This window comes from Mustela lutreola, chromosome 6 (assembly GCF_030435805.1).
Source record: "Mustela lutreola isolate mMusLut2 chromosome 6, mMusLut2.pri, whole genome shotgun sequence".
Classification (NCBI taxonomy): domain Eukaryota; kingdom Metazoa; phylum Chordata; class Mammalia; order Carnivora; family Mustelidae; genus Mustela; species Mustela lutreola.
The window spans coordinates 156,247,503-156,269,642 of record NC_081295.1 but is presented as its reverse complement, the minus strand read 5'-3'; the positions used below and the strand labels follow the sequence as shown (position 1 = coordinate 156,269,642).

General features: G+C 43.3%; 1 protein-coding gene, 1 long non-coding RNA gene and 2 other non-coding genes across 4 annotated transcripts; 2 read left to right on the top strand and 2 right to left on the bottom strand.

The window, feature by feature from the left end:
* Positions 1-10,589: 10,589 nt before the first annotated feature.
* On the top strand, positions 10,590-10,663 carry TRNAN-GUU (transfer RNA asparagine (anticodon GUU)). Its single transcript has one exon. It is a non-coding gene; the product is annotated as a tRNA-Asn (tRNA).
* Positions 10,664-11,947: 1,284 nt separating this feature from the next.
* On the bottom strand, positions 11,948-15,464 carry ABT1 (activator of basal transcription 1). The gene is made up of 3 exons (XM_059176238.1): positions 15,180-15,464; positions 14,394-14,599; positions 11,948-14,239 (listed from the first exon to the last, which is right to left on the bottom strand). The coding sequence occupies exons 1-3, from the start codon at positions 15,418-15,420 to the stop codon at positions 13,877-13,879; spliced, it is 810 nt and encodes a 269-aa protein (XP_059032221.1). The 5' UTR covers positions 15,421-15,464; the 3' UTR covers positions 11,948-13,876.
* A 70-nt stretch (positions 15,465-15,534) lies between these two features.
* On the top strand, positions 15,535-18,390 carry LOC131833057 (uncharacterized). The gene is made up of 3 exons (XR_009354278.1): positions 15,535-15,662; positions 17,214-17,339; positions 17,454-18,390. It is a non-coding gene; the product is annotated as an uncharacterized LOC131833057 (long non-coding RNA).
* On the bottom strand, positions 17,498-17,586 carry TRNAY-GUA (transfer RNA tyrosine (anticodon GUA)). The gene is given in 2 exon segments: positions 17,498-17,533; positions 17,550-17,586. It is a non-coding gene; the product is annotated as a tRNA-Tyr (tRNA).
* Positions 18,391-22,140: the final 3,750 nt, after the last annotated feature.

Genomic DNA, 22,140 nt, shown 5'->3' with positions numbered 1-22,140 from the left:
AGCATGCTAAGCACATTCTACAACTTCTGGAAACTTCTTCCATTTGTCTTGTCTGTAGAACTTAAAATTCATTTCTTGCTTTGAGATTTTTAACTCATTTGTTCAATATGTATGGATATCCTTTTGTTCCCTGTGTAAAAAAAGTTTAGGTTGTCCCTAATTTGCTAGTTTTTCCCCTTCCAGAATTTACCAGCTTAAAATCTATACTGCTTCCATTTCTAAGTGTTCATTTCCTATCATGCTACCATCTGCCTTCTCTCCGCTTTCTACTGCTCTCCAAGAGCACTCATCTTTGGACCAAAGTGCAAGAAGATGTGCACTTCGCAGCTCAGCTGCTTGCCTCTTTTTATCGTCTTCAGCAACCCACCATAGTCTGCTTTTTCCCCCGCGTGTGCGGGACATTTGTTTTCCTAACTCCGCGCCCCCTCCCTCCCGCCCGGCCCCACGCCCTCCAAACAGGCTCCAGGCCCTCTAGCCACGCCCCACGCCCCTCCAGCCCCGCCCCGCACCCTTCAACAGCGCTCTGGGCCCGGACTACACACCGCCCTCTAGCCACGCCCCACGGCCTACAGCCACGCCCCTGCGCCCTCTAGCCACGCCCTACGCCCTCACGCAAGCGTGGCGCCTCTACGCCGCGTCCCTGCTGCTGTGCTCCCTAAAAGGGGTCGCGCCGGCTGTCCGTGGAGGTTCTGTGGTGGTTAAGTTACAGGCTCTCTGTTGTCGCTGCAGTCAGAGACCTTCGGATCTGTCTCCTCCTTTCGCGCCCGCCTTCCCCCGGCACCTCCACGCCTACACCCTGAATCTGTGTCTTGGGCTGAGTTATATGTGCATGGGTTCCTGTGTGTGTCCGCACCTGTGTCCTGGGGAATGGAGGCCTCCCGAGCTGGCAGCAGCCCCTGTAATGAGAACCCCACATATACGAAATAAGCTTTTACAGGGTTCTGTGTTCGTATATAAACTTTAAAAAATGTTATGCATTGTTTTGTCATTGTAAATTCTATGGGAAACCACAGGCAGATACTCACTACACACACCCTCCAAAGGGTGTTCCTCCAAAGATGGTAGAACAAAATGCAACGTCCAGAAACAGATCTGCACTTTATATATAGGGATTTACTATATTTAAAAGCGTTGTTTTAAATTAGTGCAGAAGGGATGATTCATTCACTCAGGAAATGGTGTTAGATTAGGCAAATAAAACTTGGGAGAAAAAGATTTAATCCACACTAAGTGCAAAAATGAAGTACAGGTAGGTTAAAGGGTTGGAACTCTAAACCAAACTCTACCATAATAAAATCAGATGACGTTAAAGAAAATCCCATAATACCTCTGAACCTCAGTTTTCCACTCTATAAAATTAGACCACATATTTGCACTATTAAGGTAGTTAGCCATACGTGGCTACTGAATACTTAAAATTTTAGTCTAAGTAGAGATACACCTGTAAGATACACACTGGACTTAGAAGACTTAATAAAAAAAAGAATGTAAAATCTCCTTAATTATTTATATCAGCTGCATATTAAAATGATAATATTTTGGATATATTGTGTTAAATATGTTACTCAAATTTCACCTGTCCCAATTTTTCTTTTTATGTGGTTACTAAAAACATTTAAAATTGCATATGAAGCTTGCATTATATTTCTCTCTTTCTTTTTTTTTACGTTCTTAAGTTGGCTCTGTGCCTAGCATGGAGCCCAACACCAGCCAGAACCCAGGACAGTGAGATCAAGACCTGAGCTGATACCAAGAGAGGGACACTCAACTGACTGAGCGAGCCAGCCAGGTGCCCCAGAGGCTTGCATTGTACTTCTATGAGACGGTATTGCTGTATAGTATTTAAAGCCATCTCAAGCTTTGAAAGCCTATTGTTGGTATTTTGCAGTGATTCCTTATATTTGCCTAGTAAATTACATCTTCTATACTTTTTATAATATATTGTCTCATTTAGTATGCCCAGGAACTCTGTGACTTAAGGCAGGATCACAGTGATTATCCCTGTGTCTCAGATGGCGAGGAAACGAAGCCTTTATTAAAGACAGTTTCAAGGTTCATATGATGGAATCAGGGCTAGAGCAAGTCCCCTTCTCTGCTGTGCTCCAAGGCCGGATTCTGGCAGGTTTCATTTTATGTCTGAGGCATATGTCGAACTTAATGTTTCTATTTGAGTTTATTTGAGTATCTGTCATCTTCAGAGATCACATTGGGACTGTGTTTGGGTACTAGTAGGGGTGTGTCAGTACTGGGAGAGGAGGTCCCTTCTTTTGACCTGTTGTCTGTCTCCTGTCTGGGGGTTACAGGTAAGCCTCAGAGTTAGAGAGAAAGCTTAAGGGAGCTCGCTCCTTTAGGTCTGAACCTCCAGCTTCTGTAGGAACTAAAGAGAAGACATAAAGAAGCAAAATCCCAGAGCAACAAAAACGAATCTTGAAAGAGACATATGTGTCTCAAGAAATAAGCACTCAGAGCTGCTCTTCATAGGTTTCCTAGCTTGCTTCTCTGTCTACTCAGAAAATTTTACTGCCGTTCTTAAAAGAGAGGAAGAGTTATTTTTCCTCCAAAGGCTATAGACTAAGGAGTCCGGAAACACATCAGTGATTTATATAGGAAGTGATTTATTTTCAAACTGGTATTTAAATCACAGAGAAAGGATACTTTATTTGGGGGAAAGAGCATTAAATTTCTAGCATACCAAATCTAAAAACAGTCTGGAGAGGTTTAACTAGAAAAATTAAGTATTTTCTTAATGTAAAATATAAGATCATGATTGTGCCAAAATAAAGTGTAGGGGTTTAGGGTAATTAACAAAATAATCCTTTGTTGTGAAGGCCTTTCTTCATAGGCCTATCAATGTTAGATGGTATAAAAACTAAAAACTTACGTTACATACTTACACCATCAGCCAGATAAAGGAAGTATGCTTACCATATGTCATAAAAAACGGTATTTACTCATGCTATAGAAGAACATCTACAAATCCATAACTTTAAAAAACTGGGATGAGATTTGAGCAGGGAGTTCACTGAGGGAGTACAGTTGGCCAATATACACTTGAAAAGAGGGTCATATTAATATTCAAAGTAATATAAAATACTTTGGTTATTTTGAATTTTCCAACTTTTGGTAATTCTTCATATTAGCAAAGATTTTAAAAAACTATGATAGCCACGTTGGTGGCAGTTCGGCATTCTGCTGTAGATTGAGTGTTTGCCTCTCCCCAAAATTCTTTGGGTTTCAAATCCAGTCCCCAGTGTGATGGCATTTGGAGGTATGACCTTTTAGAGGCGAGCAGGGTCCTTATATTAAAGACTCTAGAGCCTTCTTGGCCCTTTGGCCATGTGAGAACACAGCAAGAAGACTGCTGCTTTAAACAGAACCAGGAAAAGAGCCTTTCCCAGAGTTCTACCATGTTGGCACCCTGATCTTGGACTTCCAAGACTCCAGATTGTAAGAAATAAATTTCTGCTGTTTATAAGCTTCCCAGTCTACGAACAGACTGACACTCTTATACATTACTAGTATGAGTATAAATATAAAATATTTATATACTTATATACAGTCTTATTGGAGTAACAAACTTAATGCCTGAAATGGTTGGGAACTAGGAGAACAGTAGCTTTATAAAAAATAAAAAATATAAAAAAATATATTTAGTGTATATATTCTTCAACCCAGTAATTTCACATTAAAGATGTTTCCATAAATATACTGATAAAAATCTGTGTCTCGGGCGCCTGGGTGGCTCAGTGGGTTAAGCCGCTGCCTTTGGCTCAGGTCATGATCTCAGGGTCCTGAGATCGAGTCCCACATTGGGCTCTCTGCTCAGCAGGGAGCCTGCTTCCCTCTCTCTCTCTCTCTCTCTCTGCCTGCCTCTCTGCCTAACTGTGATCTCTCTCTGTCAAATAAATAAATAAAATCTTAAAAAAAAAATCTGTGTCTCTATATCTATGTGGATATTTATCCTATAAATATGTATTATATAAATTGCTTATGAAATAACAAAAAATTGGAAATAATTTAAATGCTAAGTTAAATATTCTCTTTAAATAAACTAAGGTGATACCATTTGATGAAATACCCAAAATATATTTGTATAAAGAGTAACAAAATAGGGGACTCCTGTGGCTCAGTTGGTTAAGCAGCTGCCTTCTGCTCAGGTCATGAGGATCGAGTCCCACATTGGCCTCCTTGCTCAGCGGGGAGCCTGCTTCTCCCTCTGCCTCTGCCTGCCTGTGCTTGCTTTCTCACTCTCCCTCTCTGACAAATAAATAAATAAAATCTTTAAAAATAGAGGACATCTGCATTTTCTAATTTATGTATTTCATATCATTTCATTATTTAAATGTTAAAATTCAGGAAAAAATAGTCTGAACAGAACATTTAAAATACAACTATTTTACTGGAGTTGGGCAAAGCATGGAGCATAGCCATAGCATAGAGCATGGGATACTGTTGATATTTTAGATTATAGTATTTAAAACCCATCATCTTTTCTTAGTTGTTCATCATTTTTCTTCTGTCTATGCAAGAGTTATAGCGACCCTGGATGTCCAAGGAATTTATCCCTTAGTTTTCCTCAACCCTCACATCCTCTTGGATTTGATCTTAAATTATTTTAAGAAATTTACCATTAGGAAGCAATAAGCAGAGTGACAAAATACACAGACAAGGGTGCTTGTCACAGTTAGTCATAAAAAGTACATGTCTAGGGGCGCCTGGGTAGCTCAGTGGGTTAAAGTCTCTGCCTTCTGCTCAGGTCATGATCCCAGGGTCCTGGAATCGAGCCCCGCATCGGGCTCTCTGCTCAGTGGGGAGCCTGCTTCCTCCTCTCTCTCTCTCTGCCTACTTGTAATCTCTGTCTGTCAAATAAATAAATAAAATCTTTTAAAAAAAAGAAAAAAAGTACATGTCTAACACTAAGGGGTCTATGTGATACATTGTTAAAACTGAAAGGCAGGTCATACAATGATATGTACTATATGACTCTCGATCAGAGTTCCCACGGGAGGGCCAGAACCTCTCAGCCTCTCTGCTCGGAATAGCTAAACTTAGAGCTTGAAGTGAGTAGTTTGTCTAATACATCTCTTGTGAGGTTTCTATGTGGAAATTCTCTTCACATGTCATCCACTATCCTACTAGAGAGTTTGGGAGTTAAAGTATTGATGTAAAGTATTAGTAAAGTTAATTAGGAATTAAACAGCTGCAGGGAAAGAAGCCTCCCTTAGAAGAGAGATGGAAAGGAAGTGACAATTGTTAAGCACTTACTACGCAAGAAGTGCTGTTATTTCCTTCAAAGAACGTTACAGTCTGGTAGTAGCGAACCATCCGAAATGAGCCAACCACCCATTTGAAAAAAGGAGCAGGCAGTCGATTGGCCTAAAAGTATCTTATCAGGGGTTTGCCTCAAGCGCAGGGTTTTAACCAGATTGAATGTGACCTATCACGGTGATAGAACTTTTTCTTTCATTTCACAAATATTTACTGAATGCCAGACATTATTTTAGATGCTGCAGAGATAGCAGCGAATGGCTCGTTCTCCTCCATTATGATAGGAGGTTGGGGTAAACCCAGCAAACAGTCCTAATACTCATGTAGCCTGACTTCGGGGAACAACTCTGGAAACGTGGCGTGTTGTGCAAGGAATACTGAGATTGAATCAGGAAGTCAGGTAGTTCACACTCGCTCTTCTACTTAGAAGCCGCATGAGAGGGAGGAAGACATTTTTGGTCCCTATCGTCCTCAGTAAAATGAATGGAATTAAATCAGTTGGTACCTAACATACATTACCCCTCACCTTCTGTGATTTCTTCACTTTCAGTTTCCCCAAAGTTTACAGCATCGACCCAGCCCCACCCCACAGACTACTACTCCGCAGACAGTCCATCTAGCTGGAATATCCTGAAACAGAACGTCTCACAGTTACCACATCCACCGGTGGGTTTAATGCTTTTGCTACAGTCCTGGACAGACTTAGCCATTTGCTCCAGACAGATTCGGACTCAGGAAAGAAAGCAGAAATGCACAAGCAGAAACAGACCCTGCGGCTTCCAGAGTTAGAGAACTTTTGGATCCATCCTTTTGGGAACAAAGCAGGAGTGATAGTACACAAGGGACCATGAGAAGACAGCTCCAAAGACCTCGGGAGAAAGGTGTGAGCTGTGGGAGAGGGAAAGTGGGGAGGTGTAGGGTAGGACTGGCCGCCTTGAGCCAATTCCATACTCACCAACATACTGGTCCTGTATATGGCTTAGTTAAAATACATGTGTGTATACGTGTATACACACACACACACATCAGTCCACACGCCCATACTGTGTATGTGAACCTCATGTATTACATCATCCCCAGCTCTCTCCTCACCCAAGTTCTTGTAGTTTTTCTTCTAGACCATAAGATCCTTGAAGTCTGGAAAATTGTCCATGCATCATGGTGTCGCCTGAGCCCAGGGCACGTGAAGGACATTCAGTAAATATGTATCAAGCCAATGAGTACATTTCTGATTGAAGGCTGGAAGTTTCAGCAGGGAAAGCTATGTCATGCCTTTCTTATTCCCTTAGCCCTGTCCTACCGGGACACTAAGAATTGCTCTAGCTTTTGAAGAAGAATACTGTTATGACAGCCAGGACCGGGTAAGTTGGGATAAGTAGATTTATCTGTTCCTTGATTTATTTATTATTTTCAGTTTCTAAACATTGGTATTCTTCCTCAATTCTGGCTCTGTAGTGACTAGCCAGTAACCAGCCAATCAACCAATGACTAATCAAGTTCCTGCACTGGAACTTGAGCTCTATTTTTTGGTAGATAACTAGATAGAATACTTTGAGGTAGAGGCAGTATCTGAAAGGAACGCTAACCATTCTTCTGGTGTCTTCCCCTCACTGTCTTTCTCTTACATGCGGCCATCCATCATCTGGGCTAGTCACACGCACGGCTCTGTTCGTGGCCCTGCCAGCAGTAGAAAGTGTGCATTGGGCCAAGCCCTCGTCCCCTTGCACGAGCATTACAGAAGCGTTTGGGTCTCTGTGTACACGCACATCCACGTGCGCTTATACATACATATTAAAGTATATATAAGTATGTGATGAAGTGGGCAAGGTAAGTGTTAAAGGAGTTTTGGGAAGGCAGAGGCTGGAGGGGGCAGGGAAAGCTCCATATTGTACACGGAGGTTGCAGTGGGTCTTGAATCACAGGTGCGGGTTCCGGGTGCTGCAGGCAGCGTGGGAGGCATGATCAGTGGTGTGGTGCTAGGGATGGGTGTATCGTGCGTGAGGGCCAGAAAGGAGACCGAAGTTCCTGAGAAAAACAGGGGTGAGCCACCCCATTCCCTCTACCCTAACAGGGGTTCCGAGAAAGAAGTGTGACTCGAAAAAAGTGGAGATACAGAGTAGGAAGGAAGTTCCTGGAAAATGCCGAGATCATTTGTTTGGGGAAACTGTAAGACCACTGTACTGAGGAAGATTTGATTTGGAATGGATATAAAGAATATGTTCTCATCCATACACCACCAGTCAAAACAGAGACGTAAGCAAAGGCCTGGGGCAGAACATTCAGAAAGAGCTGCTCCTAAGAGATGCAGGGGCCCCCAGGAGTTCCGTCGGTGAAGCATCTGCTCCTGGCTGGGGTAGGGGTCCCGGGGTCCTGGGATCCAGCCCCCTGTCGGACTCCCTGCCGAGTGGAGAGTCTGCTTCTCTCCCTGCCTCTGCCGCTCCCTGCAGCAACTTGTGCTCTCTCTCTCTCTCAAATAAATAAAGTTAAAGGGAGCCTGGGTGGCTCAGTGGGTTAAATCAGGTCATGATCCCAGGGTCCTGGGATCAAGCCCCACATTAAGCCCCCATCAAGCCCCGCATCGGGCTCTCTGCTCAGCAGGGAGCCTCTTTCCCCCTCTCTCTCTGCCTGTCTCTTTGCCTACTTGTGATCTCTCTCTCTGTGTCAAATAAATAAATAAAATCTTTTAAAAAAAAACAAAAAACAAAAAAATGTTGCAAAGAGAATTCACACAGCCAATAAATAACGGAACAAAGAATCAGCATCAGTATCTGAGCCTGTGCATGATGTTTTGTTCACTCTGCTACTGCGGTCTCTGGATTAGTTTGAGCAAACAAGCTCACCAGTGGATCTAGTACGACTTGAGTCCTGCTTTTTTTTTTTTTTTTTTTTCTTTAAAAGCAGGATTCTCACTAGTGACTTCTCATTGGCATTACCTAGCATGCTTCTAAAACAAACAAACAAACAAACAAGAAAAAACACTGATGTTTGGCCCTCCATTCGACAATTTAAATCAGAATTCCAGTGAGTTGGGCCTTGACACCCCTACGCTTTAGAGACTCTCTAGCTGCTTGGACTGTCCATCTAAAGAGGAGAACTGTTAAGTGAACTTTCCCTCGCTTTCTGCATACGCTGGCATCATCCTTCCTGGAATGCCCTCAGTACCTTTTCTCTGTAGCAGAGAAGTTCACGATTTCTTCATGTGCTTTATGATTTTGAAGTTATTTCACATGAACAATTTCCTGTCACTTGTGGACTGGTATTCTTTGTTTTTGTACTTCAGACAGACTCAAACACCGTATTAGACACAAAGTAAGAATGAATAGACTTGGCTTTCTTGACAGAATATTTTATTCTGTCATAACTATATCTTGCTTTGCTTTCTTTTGTTCTACATTCCATTCACTTCTGGGCTTGTAACCCCTCAGTGAGGCATTTCTGGGTTTGTTTGATTTTTCAGGCAACAGCGACATTCAAGGATGTGGCTGTAGAATTCACCAAGGTTCCACTGGCTTCTGAACAGAAGGGTTTATGCTGGGATATGATGATGGAGAATTATAGACATCTGATCTCATTGGTCCCAAATTCCTTTCCCCTTAGGAATGTCGTTGCCTCTTTTTGACTGTTAATAGTGCTGACATATCACAAGAACCTAACTGGCTTCTCTCTGGTGTGGGGTCAGATATTCCTAAAGCACATTTTAAGCGAAGAGACGCTGTGTTTCAGCTTTCCATTCCTCAGATCTGTTATCCTGAAGTATGGCTAGAAACTAGCCAGTATGGTAACTTACACGACACTATTCTCTTTACCCTAGATCAGAAACTCTCTTTGAAGTACTCCTCACTGTCAAAATGGAGTAGGAAATATACTAGAGCCTAACAGTTCAGAGCTCAGCTTTGGGACTTCATTCATGATGAAATCCAACAGTGTGTTACCCTGGGCGTGTCACTCAACCTCTCCAAGTCTAGGTTTCATCTAAGACAAAATAGCACATTATTTGGCTACCTATTATTCTCCTAGCAAAGAAAATTACATTATGATTTTATAATATTTCTGATCACATGCCTCTATGCCTGCTCCCAGCTGGCGCTGTCTCTTTCCAGGACATATTCATGTCTGTTTTGCACTACCTTCCTTGTATCTGTACCTGCACTACCTTTCATGTACCCTGTATTCCAAAATACTCAAGTTTCTGCCAAGGACGCTTAAGTGGATTTTTGACTTTGACATCTCCAAGATCTTATTTTACTCAACCAACATTTTAAATTCTTAATATTTCACATCTTTTCTTCCTGAAGAAGGAATTCTGTTTCATGACTGTGACATAGATATCCTGCCTGAGTTTCCAGCTTGCTGGCCCACTTTACATATGAGCCAATTAGATCGGTAAGTGATGAGATGGATTGATCAATACATAGAGACAGAAGCGGGGAGATCTCTATAGAGAGGGACTGAGGCAGAGAGATAAGAGAAGGAGATTTACCATATGTGTCCTGCTTCTCTGGAAGAACCATCAAACAGCCACTAACATTTTTTTAGTATCTTGTTACACAGCAATAGCTACATGAAGCAACAAGGCTAGAAGTTGTCTAACAGGGCAAATTACATCCAAGCTAATCCTTTTTGACAAAATATCGTGTGCTGTGGACTTCCTGTGACTTCATCAGGAAGCACATAATGTTAATTTCTCCCATTGTTAATGATGCCAAATTTGATCCCTAGTTTCAGTGGAGACATAAGTTTTGTTTTTTGCTTTGCAATTAGCAAGATAGCTCTGCGCTGATACTTTGAGAATATCCTATTTCCCAGGAAGCACACTTTTACCTGATAATTTAAGGATGCATTGATGATCCTCTAGATTTTCCCCTAAATGGTTTGTATTTCCTTCATTGCTCTTCCTGGTATCTTTCCCATTTAATGTATGTTCATCTATACAGATCCTTATGGGGGCCGTTCTAGCAACTGAAGCGTCAGTAAAAACTTTCTTTTTGGACTGAAAATAAATTCTGGCTAGATGTCCTTTTTTAAATTATTATATTCACCTGTATTTGGGTAAACAGCAGTCCCCGCCCTGCTTCCCACCCAATCTACATTCCAAGGTACCTCTCTTAATAATATCTATATTTTTTGAGGGGCGCCTGCGTGGCTTAGTGGGTTAAATAATATCTATATTATTTGAAAACAAGAATAAGAACAACAAAAATCACGAGGGGACATTTCTTCAATACATATACCCATCGAAAGCTATTTGTAAAGTGTATCTCACAGGTCAGACTAGAGAAAATGAAAAGATCATGTTTAGCAAGAGAAGTGCTTTCAGCTTTGTCTCTGTGGCGCAATCGGTTAGCGCGTTCGGCTGTTAACCGAAAGGTTGGTGGTTCGATCCCACCCAGGGACGGCCCTCTGTATTTAGGGACACCGCTTATCCTTCCTAAGTTTTGTCTGACGATATTGTTTCTGACCATTCTCACAAATTAAATTAAGATCTAGCCAGATCATCTTTGAGATAGGCGTAATTTTCTCTTGTTCCGTGATTTAAAATGTACCGAATGCCTTCAGTATGCCATCAAACATGAGCTCAGCCCCGTCATTTTGTACCTAATTCTACTCAGTTTGTTTCCAGGTTCCCTCTCCTTCATCTGCGTTGGTCCACCCGCAGCGTGCACAGCGCCAAGAGCAGCAGCGGCCGCTTGGCCAAAGCCGCACAAAGCTTGCCCTCCACACGGAGCGGGCCACCCTCTCCCTGAGTCCCACTGTGGGGACATCCGTAAGAGACTGCGAAAAGTGCTGGAGGCTTCTGTCTGGGATAGCTGGTTTCCAGCGACTGGTATTTCTCTAAATTATCCGTTTCCTTGCTTATAAGTGGAATCCCAAAAATGGTTGCTTACACTTTTCGTAAGAGGCGTTTTGACATTATCTACCAAAATTACTCTGCAAGTTCACTTCTGGAAAGGTATACAATTATTATATTTGTACAACTAAAATTGACCCATGTCAGGGTCACTCATGGCAACATTTCAAAGAGGAATAACATTTTAAATGTAAAAAAGGTGTTTTCCTGCCCTCAAAAGGCTGTCTCCAGGGAATCAGGCTGACAGCTCTTGGGAAATTCATCTTCTTCCAGACATTCTTATTTCCATTTCTCACTCCACCTTTGATTTATCCGTTACCAGGCTGTGGGGATGAGCTTTGTGCAGAACTATTGAATTGGAGCCTGCAGTGCTGACCTCGAATATATTGATACTGACCCAATGCCACCCCAAAAAGTTTATTTCATTCAAAAAATTAAGCCCTATTATGTGTTTTACTTTAGAAGTCATTAGCAACCTAAGGGATAAGAAGTTTCTTAATCTTGATATTCTCTTTATCTAGCAAAGGGGGGGAATGGGAACTTAGAATTCTGAGTATGTGAATAGCTTATCAAATTCCGACACTGGATTTTTCTGGCTCACTTGGAAGACATCTGACCAGAGGAAAACAATCCACATGAAACTCACAAGAAACACAGAACAAGAACATAGAAACAAGGGTATGGAGTTCCTAAAACTGAGGTTGTAAAACTACACTTCTTTGATGGGCAGGAGAGGTATAGGCACTGTGGGAAATGTTACACCAAGTATCTATCATCTCTTACTGGTCATTTTTATTCTCCCAAATTAAGTGCACCTACCAAATCAAAATCTTAACATGACCAAGATTTTATTTTAGAGCCAAATAAGTGCATTAATCCACTTTACCCAAAGAAAGAATCAGTAAATATTGAGGACATTGGGGGGAAAAAACAGCACAAGCAAAACCCAGATTATTATAATCACTCCACAACTTCCTATAATTCCTAGATATTGGCCAGTTTTTAAAAGATTTTATTTAAGAGCATAAGCAGGGGGAGAGGCAGAGGGAGCAGACCCCTGGTGGAGCAAGGAGCCCAATGTGGAGCTCGATCCCAGGACCCTGGGATGACCTGTGCTGAAGGCAGACTCTTAACCAACTGAGCCACCCTGTGTTCCTTTTCTAACTTTTTTTAATGTCATCTCTACACCCAGCATGCGGCAAACTCACAACCCCAAGATCAAGAGTTAAGTTCCACCAACTGAGCCAGCCAGGAACCCTTAACCAGTTTTAATTTATGTATTTATTTATTGAATTTGTTTTCATTTACTGTGACACTTGTTTTCAGTTTCTCTTAGTGGCTTACCTTCTTTGTGGCCTCCAGGCCTGCTCTGCATGTTGCCTGTGAACCCTCCCTCATGTGAGCCCTAATTCCCACAAGTGTATCTGTGGAGCATCGTTTGTGCCCAACTACCTCCCAGGCTTTGTCTACCTTTAGTGATTTGAACCCAACACTTTACCCACCAACTTTTGTTTCCAACAGGACTACACCAGTTTCAGTCAGACTTCTGTTCACTTTTCAGGAATGATCTGGAAAGCCTGGTGAAAATGGACCCATCTCGGAAGAGTGTGATCGGGTATCAGCTGCGTATTTAGCACTGCTTACCTTCCTGGAGAGTCAACCATACCCTCCCAGGGCCCCTACTTTCCCCGATAGAAATCTACCGTGATGCCTGCAGTACCTCTGTACATTTTTTTTTTTGAAAATAATTTTTTAAAGATTTTATTTATTTGACAATCAGAGATCACAAGCAGGCAGAGAGGCAGGCAGAGAGAGAGGAGGAAGCAGGCTCCCTGTGGCGCAGAGAGCCTGATGCGGGTCCTGATCCCAGGATCCTGGGATCATGACCTGAGCCGAAGGCAGAGGCTTTAACCCACTGAGCCACCCAGGAGCTCCATCTGTACATTTATTTCTTTAATGTCTCTTTCTAGTGGCAACTCTTGAAGTCAAGGGCTATCTTGAAGCCAAGGGTTATTATTACCTACTATCCCCATGTCCTCATATAGTGACTTAGTAAAGGCTGAACTAGATATGGGCTAAGAAGTTAATGTGATAGATAGAAAAGGGTCCAGGCTGAATTGGGAGGGTCGGGGAGGAATGGTGGCTATGAGACCAGGAGATGAAGTAAAGGGGAAATGAACGGGACATGAGGGGATAAAAGTCAGAATTTATAAAACACCCCCCATGCCCCCAATAAACTACAAAGGCATATAAATATATATATATATATATATATTTTTTTTTTTTTCTTTCCTATACATTTACTTGGAAGGTGGCTCCCAACCCAGTCCCACCCCTTTACCCCCAGGCCCTGTTAATCTTCTCAAATAAAAAGGATGTTGCAGCTTCCCTTCATCTATAGTTGGTGGAACAGCTGCCTGGAGTGGGCTTTATCACTCTAGCTTGAAGTAAAGGTTCTTCCTCCGCCCAGGAAGTGGGATTTTGAGAGGATCTCACTGGGCAGAAGTAGACAGTCAAGAATCAAGCAAAATTGGCATCCTGCCGTAGTCATACTCTTGCTAGTATGAATTGGGTGCCTCAGCCAAGCAACAGGAGTTGGAGGGTGGACCAGAGCCCCACAAGACATCTATGCCTAAGCACCCACCAGACTCCTGGTCTTAGAAAGATAATATAATCACTGTCAGTAGTTATTATCAGGTAGACAGGAAGCAAGGCTAGGAGATGGAAAGGGTCTCCTGCCTTTCAAGAGTTCTTGACTACTCAGGGCTCCTCCATGCTCTCTGAAGGTGGTGGGGCTCCAAAGATCTTGGCAAGCAGCCCTCGGTTGGAGCGAGCCTGGTCCTGGGCATTTGCCAGGCGAGCCCGCTCACGTCCCCCTGGCCGAGCTGCCTTCCGGGCTCTCAGCTCTTGCTCAGTAGGACGCTGGGCAAAGGTCCAGGTGCCATTCGGGCGGGCAGAGTCCCCTTCAGCAGCAAGGAAGCGCTGTCCCCGTTCCACACTTCGAAGATAGAAGTCAGTCTCACGCTTGGCCTGGGCAACCTCGGCCCTCAGGCGCTGCCTGCGCACCTGGCGCTCAAAGGCAAGATGTTCGCTGAGGTGGGACCACGTGAAACGGTGCAGGTACTGTGGACAGGAAAATATGAAAAGATCTGGGTAGGACATGTCAGGAGCGGAGAGGTGATGAAAGAGAGTGGGGTCAACAAGAGGAAATGAGATGCCCGGGCTGGGGCTGGGAAGGCGGGAGGCTGGGATGCGACAGAGAAGCTTACCCCCTCACCTTGAGGTTCCATAGGTCATAACGGAAGGGGCTGCGCTTTCGGGCCCCCATGGGCGTGTTGTGAAGGCTCGCTGCCACGCGCTTGGCTACTCGCTTGTCCCGGAACTCCACCCAGCCCTCGGTGTAGTCCTTGCTGTACTTGGACCGCTTTTTGCCTCCCGCTGTCGAGGCTGCCGCTGCCTTCTTCTTGCGCCTCACGAACCCGTCTGTGCCAAAAACACAGCAGTGGTTTAGGAAGACGGCGTGGCACCTCCCACTAGTCCGCGGGCCAGGACCCCACCTCGAGATCTTTGTCAGGAAGAGAACTCCAAGGTCCATCCTATCACTATGTCTCAATCTTTTCCTCAGACTTCAACTCCTGCATCAGATCTGCTCTGCACATGCACACGCCAATGCATGTGCAGAGATGCACACATACCCCAATCCCAATTCAATTAGTGCCTGCAGGGAAGCTGGGGTCAGGTGACCATACACTGTCGCTAGACCTGGGTCACGATGACAAAGGGGATGGATTCAGTTTTGTGAAAACGCCTCTCAGATTTTTATTCAGTGTGTACTCATTTAACAAGCCGGTAAAATCGGTTCAGGAAAGGGGGGTGTGCAGAGTAGACTCATCTGTGCTTACTGAGCTACCCACACCCAATCCCGGCTTCCCCACAGGGGCCGGGCGCCTGCCTTGAGTCCCGTGACCCCCACCTCCGAGCCTCGGGCCCGAACAAGCGAGCCCACTCGCCGGCAAGCGCCACCCTCCTCCCCGCACAACCAGAGCCTGTGATAAAGACTTACCCTCGGGCTGGAAAAAGACGCGCCCGACCTCGCCATACGCGCTGAGAAGGTTCCGTACATGCAGAGGCCGAAAGCGGGGCGGGAGGTGGCCCAAGTACACAATACCAGGCACCACCCTCTTCTTGGCGCCACAAACCGCCTCTTCGGATTCCTCCTGCTCCTCCACCGCCTCTGGTTTCTCATCTATCCCTTCCACAGCCTCCGGCTCCCCATCTTCCCTCTCCAACTCCTCACCCTCCATGCCGGCGGAGACGAGAAGCACGGCAGCCGTAAAGCGCCGCGCCGTCTGCCGCACCCCGCGTGCGACTGCCGTCAGGAAGGGGGCGGGGCCGAAGGGGCGGAGATGAGTGGAAGGACCGGAATGGGTGGAGAGAGCGGAAGTGGGGGCCGGGTCGGCCGCGGGATTTGAAGCCGAAAGGCAGGATTTAGGCTCAGAATGGCCGAAGTGGCGGGGCTCGGACTTGGGCGATGGGAGTAGAGCAGGTAGGTCCCCAAGGGAACGTGCCCTAGAGAACGCCTCGGCGAGATGGGAAAAACGCGGGAGGCGGGCTCTTCTGGGAATGTGAGAAAACCTGGGGAAGTTGGGAGAGGTTTCTGTGTGTCTCAGCGACCAAAACAGCATTTTATCCAGGGGACCCGGGTGCGACTCCGGTGGGGCGGCGGCGGGGTGATTCACCTTTTAAAGTGGACTTGAACGTAAGTTTTTAAAACCGTCTTGAGCTTTGAAATTTGAATTATTTTTCAAAACTTCGAGTTCTGAGTGTTTCTGGTTTTGAAAATGTAGTTTGACTTTGCAAATGGAAGTTTTGGAAATTCAGATTTTGAAGACTTCAGTTGTGACCTCATTTAGTTTAAAACCTTTTGTTTACTTTAAAATATTAACTTTCAATTTGATTTTGTGACTAAGAGGTCCAAAACATTTTAATGGGCCACAGTTACTTCTCTTGTTTTCAAAGCGCGATTGGCGTCGGCCCGTGATGCGTGCTGATACTAGAAACACCTGTTCTCATGTGTACACACGGCCCTGATTGAGGCGACCCCGGGGCGGCGCGCTTAACCCCGCTCTCCCGGAGTGGGTGTTTGCTGCTGGCCCAGGTCTCTGTCCCGCCGGCGCCGGACACGCCCCTTCCCACAGAGCGGAGCCCGCCCGGCAGGGGGCGCCGTCCGCCCGCTCTTGGCGCTGCGGTTCCTCCCACGCGCAGCTGCTGCTGGGCCGCCTGCAAAAACCAGCGGCCAGGGATGCGGACCGAAGGTGCAGCCGGCTCTCTGGAAGGGGCCCCGGGCGAGTGTAAGGAGAGTATAAATCCGTTCTCGCTGCAGCGGGACAGAATTTCCTATCCTGCTTGAACTGGCGGCTGTGCAAAAAGAACCGGGCCAGTGGTCCACGGCTCCCGTCCGAGGGGACAGCTCCGGCCAGGCAGCCTCCCAGTAAGGTTCTGCCGGATCCTGGCGCCTCGCTCTTCCGTGGAGTGGGCGACAGGCCTAAGAAACCAGCCTCCTCGAGTTCTCACACCAGTTTCATTAATTTTATGGAAGTGAACTTCTTTTTTGGGGGGGAGTGAGGGGGGCAGTGAGAGGAACAGACTCGAGCCCGCGTTGAATTCCTCATGTCTTCAAAACACTGAGCGACTTTGGATGAGAGGAGAGCGCATCTTGGTATTTTTTCTAAAAGGTCGGGAGTAGGAAGGGGGCACGTGGGAGGATAGAGGATGCCAGTGTACAGGTGTGACGCCTCTGCCGGTAATTGATGCTGTTTTCTCTACTTTGTGTGTATTTGAAACTGCCATTAATGAAGTGTTTATTCACTTAAATATCAACGTAACAGAAAGACCATGGGACCTCCAAAATGAAATGAAAACCTTGGGCCAAGAGGTCCTTCCCGTTCTCCACACGCCCCATGACCCTTGCCTAAACTCCATGAGAAGTCAGTCTCCCTGGAGACCAGATCTTATAAAGACGCCGCTTTTCGTATGTGCCTGTGGATCATTTATTTTATTTATTTATTTTTAAAGATTTTATTTATTTATTTGACAGAGATCACAAGTAGATGGAGAGGCAGGTAGAGAGAAAGAGAGAGAGAGAGAAGCAGGCTCCCTGCTGAGCAGAGAGTCCGATGCGGGACTCGATCCCAGCCCTGAGATCATGACCTGAGCCACCCAGGTGCCCCATTTATTTATTTATTATTATTTCCAGCCTTACAAGTTCGTCTGTGAGCACAAATGACAATATTCCCAACTGTTCAAGTTTTTTTTTTTTTTTTTCCCCTGTGTGAAGGGTCCACGCAAGCGGCGTCAATGAAAACCTATCAAAAGCGTGAGTCCTTCGAGCCGGATTCGAACCAGCGACCTAAGGATGACCACAGTGAAACATCTACAGTCCTCCGCTCTACCAACTGAGCTATCGAAGGATTGGTGCTAGGGATGGTTAGAATACCTCTAATAATGTTTATCCCCGTGGTTTTAATCATCTTAAGAATTACAAGCAAATGCTTTTTCTAGGATGCTAGAATGGATGGTAGGATGCTAGGATGGTAGGAGTGATAATCATAGAGGTATATTGAAAAATTAATACACTTGAACACTTAAGTTTTGTGTGTTTTACTTTCTGATTTAGATCTTTAAAAAAGAAAATACCATCCACGTTCCATATCCTGCTTGCTTATATAGAATATAGATAGGGCCATCACCCTTATTTTTCCTGCTGTCTCTCTGTTTCTTCTACTCACCACCTCTCTATTAAAATGGTGGATAAATGATAATTTATCCTACATATAGACAGCTGGGTTAAAGAGGAATCTATTGTCTTGAAGTGGGTATACTGCTGAGTTCATTTTGTAAACGTTGCAACCCTTTTTGAAAGACAATGAAAATAATGTATAGACACAGAAGTACTCCACCCAAAACATGAGAGGCAGTGTGTGTGTGTGTGTGTGTGTGTGTTTAGGAATTGAGTGGCTTATATTTAGTGGGGCAAATAAATGAAACACCCCTACCCAATAAAAAAAAAAGTGCTGTAGACATGTGTTTGTAGGGATGCTGTCTACTGCTAATGAACACCTTATAACAGCATTTGGCTTCCTGGCTGAACACCGGTGAAGAAAGCAGGAAGCCATCTGGACAGACTTTTCTTGATGATGTATCTATAGGAAGGCTTTCTGGTGAACTTAAAAAAGATTATTTTTTATTAAAAATCAAAATACTTCATAACTGTAGTCTTGAAAAAACAAATTTTTCTTCAAAAGGTCCTACCAGTGATTTCCATGAGGAATCTGCAACACAGAATTCATATTTAATTCAGTTATTCAGATCTCTCCTGAGAAACTAAGAACATATGGGCTGGTACATTTCTTTGCAATAATTTAATTTAATCTGGGGGAAGTGTGAGAAGCTAGAGTAGAAAAGCCTCAGAGAAACGACCATCGCTTCCATATACTGAGTGCTGTGGCAGAGCCTTGAACACCACAAACATGAAAGCAACCAAACTTTAGGATCTAAGTTCATGTTGTCTCTCAAATAAAAGCTTCCCTAATTTTCTTTCTTGTTTTTCCATGGAAAAAAAATGTTTAAATTTTACTTAAGTTTCTTCGAACACACACAGATGGACCCAGTATTGATCACACAGGACGCTTCCTATCAGACATCTCTCCTCATCTCAGAAGCCTCCCTTGCTATAACATAGCAGCGAATCCAAATTTCTTTCTCTTTTCTCTCTTATAAACTCCCAAACTCTCTCTCTTAGCCAGTGCTCATTGGCTTTTGACGTTCCAAGTGTCTACTCATCTTCAGGATCTGTCCTTTTTCTTGTGTAACTCTGGCTTTTCCAGTAGATCAGTCAAAACTTTCCTCTTACCTAATCTACCAGTCTCTCTCTCTCTTTTTTTTAGAGTTTATTTAAATTCAAGTTAGTTAACATACAGTGTATTATTAGTTTCAGGGATAGAAGTTAGTGATTCATCAGTCTCATGGAACAATACTCATTCCATCCAGTGCCCTCCTCAATGCCCGTCACCCACTCACCACCTCCCCTCCAGCCACCTCCCCTCCAACCCACTTGGCACAAAGGGACCTGAGAAAGGTTCTGTATGTTTCTCATCAGCCAGTGCTAGGTAATGTCCAAGTGCTCATTTGAGATCCCAGAGGCTCTGTCTCAGTCGCGTGGTGTCGCAGAGTTGATTCAAGTCTGAAGTGCTTCTCTAGCTAACTGACTCGAACTCGCCGGCTCCTGAAGCCTGCAGACCATATTCCAGCTGAATGCTCAGCGGTCACAAGGAGCAAACTCTTAATGTAATGCTGGATGCATCTTCCTTATCCTGAAGGCAGATGCAAAAGGCTGCATAGAACATTCTTATAAGCACAAAAATTAAGGAATAGAAAACACCAGTAGTTAGCAGGTTGGAATTGCAGGGGGAGGAGTTAACTACAAAAGGAGCTCGGAGAGGCTTAGGGTTGTGATGTAACTATTTCATATCTTCATTGTGGGTGTGGTTATGTGACTGTACATGTTTGTCAGAACTCCTGGCACTAAAAAGGGACATTTTATGTAAATGTTGCCTGAATTTTTCAAGTGGGAAAAGAAGCTCCCAAAAAACAAAACCAGGTGAAAAGTTGAAGTATAAGTAAGAATTTATTAGAAAGCAATTTAATCTTATTATCAGTTAGAAGAGACCTCTATGATGATCTCAATAGAAGCAGAACAACAAGACAAAATTAGGATGCTTTCATGGATTAAATTTTTGCCAACTAGTAACACAAGGGAATTTAATCTACCTGTAAAAGACATATTGAAAAGCCCTACCATTAGCATATTTAGTAGTTAAAGACTGAATGCCTTGTCACTAAGATCAGGTCTAGAACAAGGATATCCGACCTTGACTTCTAGTCAGTATTGCCCTGGAGGTTCTAGCCAGTACAAGTCAAGAAACAAATAAAAACATAGATTTGAAAAGGAAAGGCAAAACTGTCTCTTTTCGCATATGATGTGATGATTATGAAAAAAATGCTGAAGAATCTACTGCAAATAATAAGTTTACCCAAGCTATAGGACACAGATGTAATAAAATATAATCCTATTTATTAATAAGTATTCTGGTTTATTGAACTTGAAATATACAATACCATTTGGAAGGGTATAAAAAGTGAAATTTTTAGGAATAGATTTAACCAAAAGTACAATAAAAATAACACATTCTATAACAGAAAACTCCACATTTTTCAGATGCAAGGTCTTCTAAATTGACTTACACATGTAATACCATCCCAATCAAAATCTCAATGAGCAGTTTTGTAAAAATGACAAGCTGATTCTAAAATTTATATAGACTACAAAAGATGCAAAATATCCAAAACAATTGTGAAGGGGAAGAACAAAGTTAGAGGACTTGACTCTACCTGGTTACAAGACTTACTATACAGCTGGAGAGAGTCCAGAAAAATATACCAGCACATACACATAATCAGTGGACTTTGACAGAGCACCAAGATAATTCAGTGTTGACCAGAGAGACCTTAACAAATGGTGCTGGACAAGGTGGATAAACACATGCTACTAAATGAACTCAGACCCTCCACAGCATAATGGACAGAACACAAAATGGATGAAGACTTAAACATAATGACTAAAACTATAAAACTTCTAGGAAGAGGTGCCTGGGCGGCACAGTGGGTTAAAGCCTCTGCCTTCGGTTCAGAGAGCCTGCTTCCTCCTCTCCCTCTGCCTGCCTCTCTGCCTACTTGTGATCTCTGTCAAATAAATAAATAAAATCTTAAAAAAAAAAAACTTCTAGGAGAAAAATCTGTAACTTTAGGTTAAGCAAAAAATTTCTTAGAGCACAAAAGACATAAACTACAAAGAAAAATGATAAATTTAGACTCATCAAAGTCTAAAAAAAAAAAAAAACAACCTCAAAAGATGCTAAAGAACTTAATTAAAAGGCAAGTGACAGGCCAGGGGAAAAATACATGCAAAACATTTAGGGAAGTGTCCACGTGATAAGTAATGAAGGTCTTGGATCCCGAATGTATAACCCACTTGTACGACTCAATAGTGAGCCATTTTTTTAATAGGCAAATAAATGATTTGGATAGATAGTTCACCAAACAAAATGTACAGGTGGCCAATAAGCCCATGATCTGGATCCTCAATGTTATTATTCATTAGGGAAATGCAAATTAGGAGCCTCAGAATGAGAGTTCCTGTTGGCCTCATATCCTTACCAGTACTTGGTGCTGTGTTTTGTATTTTGGCCATTCTAATAGGCATGTAGTGGCTTCTTGTTGGTTTTTCAGTTTACAATTCCCTGATTACATATGATGGGGATCTTTTATTTGACACCTGTATATCTTTGGTGAGTTGTCCGGATCTCTTGTCCAAGTTTATTTTATTGTCGTTTTAAAAGGTCTTTTTATAGCAAAGAGCAGTCCTTTATCAGATATGTTCTTTGCACATATTTTCTCACAGTCTGTGGCTTCTCCTCTTATTCTTTTGACAGTGTCTTTTTGAAGAAGTTTTTAATTTTAATGAAGCCCAACTTACCAATTTTTTTCTTCATGACGTATGCCTTTGGTGTTGCATCTAAAAAGTGTTATCCCTGTGCTCAAGGTATAACTTATGCATTTTTCCCTTTGTTATCTTCTAGTAATATTATAGTTTTGCAGTTTACATTTAGGTGTATGATAATTTTGAGTTAACTGTTGTGATTCATTTTTTTGGTATGTAGATATTCAGTTCAACCACCATTTGTTAAAAATACTGTTGATTGATTTTTGACATAGGCAACAAGGTAATTCAATAGAGAAAAGATAAGCTTTCAGTAACTGATGTTGGTACAACTGGATATTCATATATAAAACAAAAAAATATTTGACCCTACGTCAATATCACATAAAATAATTCAGATTTGACCAGAGGCCTAAATGTCTTCTTCCAGAAGAAAATCTCTGTGACCTTTGTTTAGGCAAAAAAT

Excerpts from the sequence above, each read along its gene's own strand:
- ABT1 (XM_059176238.1), bottom strand. The coding sequence starts at position 15,420 with ATGGAGGGTGAGGAGTTGGAGAGGGAAGATGGGGAGCCGGAGGCTGTG. Across the intron at positions 14,600-15,179 it reads CGTCTTTTTCCAGCCCGAGG|ACGGGTTCGTGAGGCGCAAG; the intron begins GTAAGTCTTTAT and ends TTTTTGGCACAG. Across the intron at positions 14,240-14,393 it reads ATGACCTATGGAACCTCAAG|TACCTGCACCGTTTCACGTG; the intron begins GTGAGGGGGTAA and ends TCCTGTCCACAG.